Source organism: Haplochromis burtoni, unplaced genomic scaffold (genome assembly GCF_018398535.1).
Source record: "Haplochromis burtoni strain Fernald_Lab_line unplaced genomic scaffold, NCSU_Asbu1 Contig_4753, whole genome shotgun sequence".
Taxonomy (NCBI): domain Eukaryota; kingdom Metazoa; phylum Chordata; class Actinopteri; order Cichliformes; family Cichlidae; genus Haplochromis; species Haplochromis burtoni.
Window position 1 is genome coordinate 1 of NW_024587114.1, and position 3,373 is coordinate 3,373.

The 3,373-nt window shown below is 39.8% G+C and overlaps 1 protein-coding gene across 1 annotated transcript; it reads left to right on the top strand.

The window, feature by feature from the left end:
* The first annotated feature begins 2,696 nt into the window (after positions 1-2,696).
* Positions 2,697-3,364, top strand: LOC102295171 (BUD13 homolog). Its single transcript, XM_005953639.3, has 2 exons — positions 2,697-2,885; positions 3,038-3,364. Exons 1-2 carry the CDS (start codon positions 2,743-2,745, stop codon positions 3,135-3,137), a joined length of 243 nt encoding a protein of 80 aa, XP_005953701.3. The 5' UTR covers positions 2,697-2,742; the 3' UTR covers positions 3,138-3,364.
* Positions 3,365-3,373: the final 9 nt, after the last annotated feature.

The following is a 3,373-nucleotide window of genomic DNA, read 5'->3' on the forward strand; positions in this document are numbered from 1 at the left end:
AAGACGTTGCAATGTCCTCAAATATGTGCTTGTTTATATAAAACTCTCTCCTAGAACAAATGGTCAGTATAAGTTTTTTCTTTATTAATTTATAGAATATAGCAAATACATTTTTAAGTTAGGTTTGCTATTTAGTTTAGCCAGATTAGTTTACAGTTTACTCACATTGGTTTGCCAGTGATAATTGAATTAGCCAACTTCTTGGATGCTCAGACATTATCACAGGTCAGTCGCAATGCTGATTCAAGGATTCAAGGAAGCTTTATTGTCATTTGCATCACATCTTTACATGAGGTGGAACGAAAATTACGTACAGAGAGCGAAAAGTGAAAAGAAACAGAATAATGAAGAAACAGAATTTTAAAAAAAAAACAGATTTAAAAAACAAATAAAAGTAATAAGTAATACAAATAATATGAACAACTGAAGTATGATATATTATACTGGGGTGCAACGATACACAAAATTCACGGTTCGGTTCGATACTTTGGTGTCACGGTTCGATATTTTTTCGATACAAAAAAAATGTTCATGCCTTTTTAATTTGTCATTTATTAAAATTATAAATATATATTTTAACTCAAAAGTACAGTTTTTAAATTTAATGTTGCTGAAACAACAAAGTAATAAAAAAAAAAAATCTGATTGAGGAATCACTCATCTTTGGAAAAGAGAGTTTATTACAGAGAAATGGCTCTTTCCAAAATAAAAGCTATACTATACCGCTTCTTCTGGGCTATATTCTCAGCAGCATATTAAACATATCAGGTCCCCATAAGGAGAATCATGTGCTAACGGCTGTCTAAGGCTACGTTCACACTGCAGGTCTTAATGCTCAATTCCGATTTTTTGATCAAATCCGATTTTTTTGTCTGCTTGTTCACACTACAAATAAAATGCGACAGCAAACGCGCTCTAGTGTGAACGCTCAAAGCGGCCCGCATGCGCAAAAGAAGACTTCACACACAACGCGCTCTGTTTAGACCCAGAGCAAACAGTATTGTTTGACAGATGGCCCTTAATATAAAGACTTCGGACTTTACGTTTCCCAATTTTTGCTTTAAGTTATTTTGTTATTTACATAATAATGTAAATAACCTAATAATTATCCTTATTGCTGTTTTAGAGAGAGCGGTGCTTCAAAGGATAGTTGCAGATTTCTGTCAGAATCTGCAGATTATACAGTACAAATAAAATGTTCACGTTTCTCCAACGTTGTCTTCCCAACAGATTTCACTGACATCTACACGGGATGGCCAGGAAGCGTTGGCGATGTCTTCTCGCTCGGCGCTGATAATTGGCGTCTGTCTTGTGTCAGTGACGTAAAAGACGGATTTAATGCGACATGACCGTTCAAACAGCAGTCGCTTTCTAAAACATCGGATATGTATCGGATTCAGTACCACATACGAAAGTGACCCAGATCGGATTTGAAAATATCGGATTTGTGCCGTTCACACTGTCATAGCATGATCGGATATGGGTCGCATAGGGTCAAAAAAATCGGATTTGATGCGCTTTCGCCTGCAGGTGAACGTAGTCTAAATGACTCGGGTAAAGTTTGTAGCATGCGTGCTTGTTGTTTTTGTCTGCTTCCACTTGTCTTTGCACTAGGATGATGTCGGAGTAAATGTGCAGTCATATTCGTTGTGTTCCCACTAGTGCTGTCAGCGTAATCTCGTTGAAATGACATTAACGCCACAACACGGCAAATCTCCGTTAACGAAGCTACCGCGACGCCCGTGCATGGGGCTAGACGGCCAACACGTTAACAAGCTAACTGCGCTAACGACACTAGTTCCCACCACATGTAATTGAGCATTGCGTGGCACATCCAACATACTGTTTTACTTTAGTCCATGACGCGCTTACCTTCAGGGTCATACGTCACATGAAAACCAAAATAGTTCCAAACGCCAGATCTGAATGAGGGTGGGGGAGGTTCAATTTGCCATGTTGCAAGGAGAGCTTAACTTCTGTCTCGCTAGCTTGCCCTGCGCTCAGTGAATCTGCGTTCGACTACTCCGCCTAGGCTGCACTGTCGAGCGCAGATCCACTGAGCGCTCAACACAGACAGCATCGTCAGAAGGAAAGTTGATAAAATAAATTAAAAATTTTGTATTGTTCGATACATATGCGTACCGAACCGAAAGCACTGTATCGAACGGTTCAATATCGATACGAGTATCGTTGCACCCCTAGAGTATACGTATAGAAAAGTAGGTATAAATACTTTAGCAGCAAAAGGGCATGATGACCAGCATTGATAAAGTGATGGTGTCAGTAAGTGTCAGTAATCCTGGACCAACATTGTTTTGATGACATAGAAACAATACCAACACATAACTGACAATTTTTTGGTGATAGTTTAACTTCCTCTTACTGATATCAATTAAAACTATATAACTACACAGTTGGTGTTCACTTATTTCACTCTCGCTTTTGCACCTCAGCAAAAAATGTGGTTTATCACACAAATACTTTCACAGCACTGCACCTGGAGTGAAATTGGATTTAACAATGGTAAATTCCTCAAAACCCTTTCATGATTTATTTGTATTAATTTATTTGTATTATTATATTTGCTAACTATACTGCCCTTATTTCGAATTTATTAATAATATTATTGTTTACAATTTAGGCATGCTTGCTTGGCTGCCTCAATCTCAGTCTATCCTTTGCATCCTCTATCCGAACTGGCATTCTTGAACCTCAGCGCCACCCGTAGTCTCTGACAACACAATGATGGCTGCTTCCACAGGCAGTAAGAAAGGACAGGAACTCTCCAAGGCTGAGTACCTAAAACGTTATTTATCAGCCGACGATGATTCCCTGAAATCTAAAGGAAAGGCAAAAAAGAAGCGGCGAAAGGTTCCCGAGAAGGGGTGAGCCGGTGGCGACGGTTTAGTCGACTTTTGCCGCAGATTTAGCTGTATTTGTTAGCCGTTAAGCTAGTTAACGACTCTGTTGTTGTGCAGCGCTGTTTTCCTCACTGCCTAATGTAATAACTTACTCGTGTTTACTTCTTTGATTCAAGACTTAAAATAGTGGACGATGACATAGATTGGAAACAGATGGTCACACAGCAGACGGAGATTGAGGAAGAGGATGAAGAAGAAGCTCCAGTGGTAAGATGACGTTAGCTAGCTACCTGGCTAACCTGTCCATTCATTCAGTTGAAATGATTACGGAAACATATGCTATATACGCTCCTGTATATGAGGGGTTCTTTTAAACAATAAAAATGCGCCTGATGATTTGAGACACCACTGGTCAGAGGGCCCGGTGGCGCCAGTGTCCGGTGTTCCAGATCTACTGGCGTTTAGATCAACTGGCGTTGGTCGAACAGATGTGTGGCAGTCTTGCGTTTCAG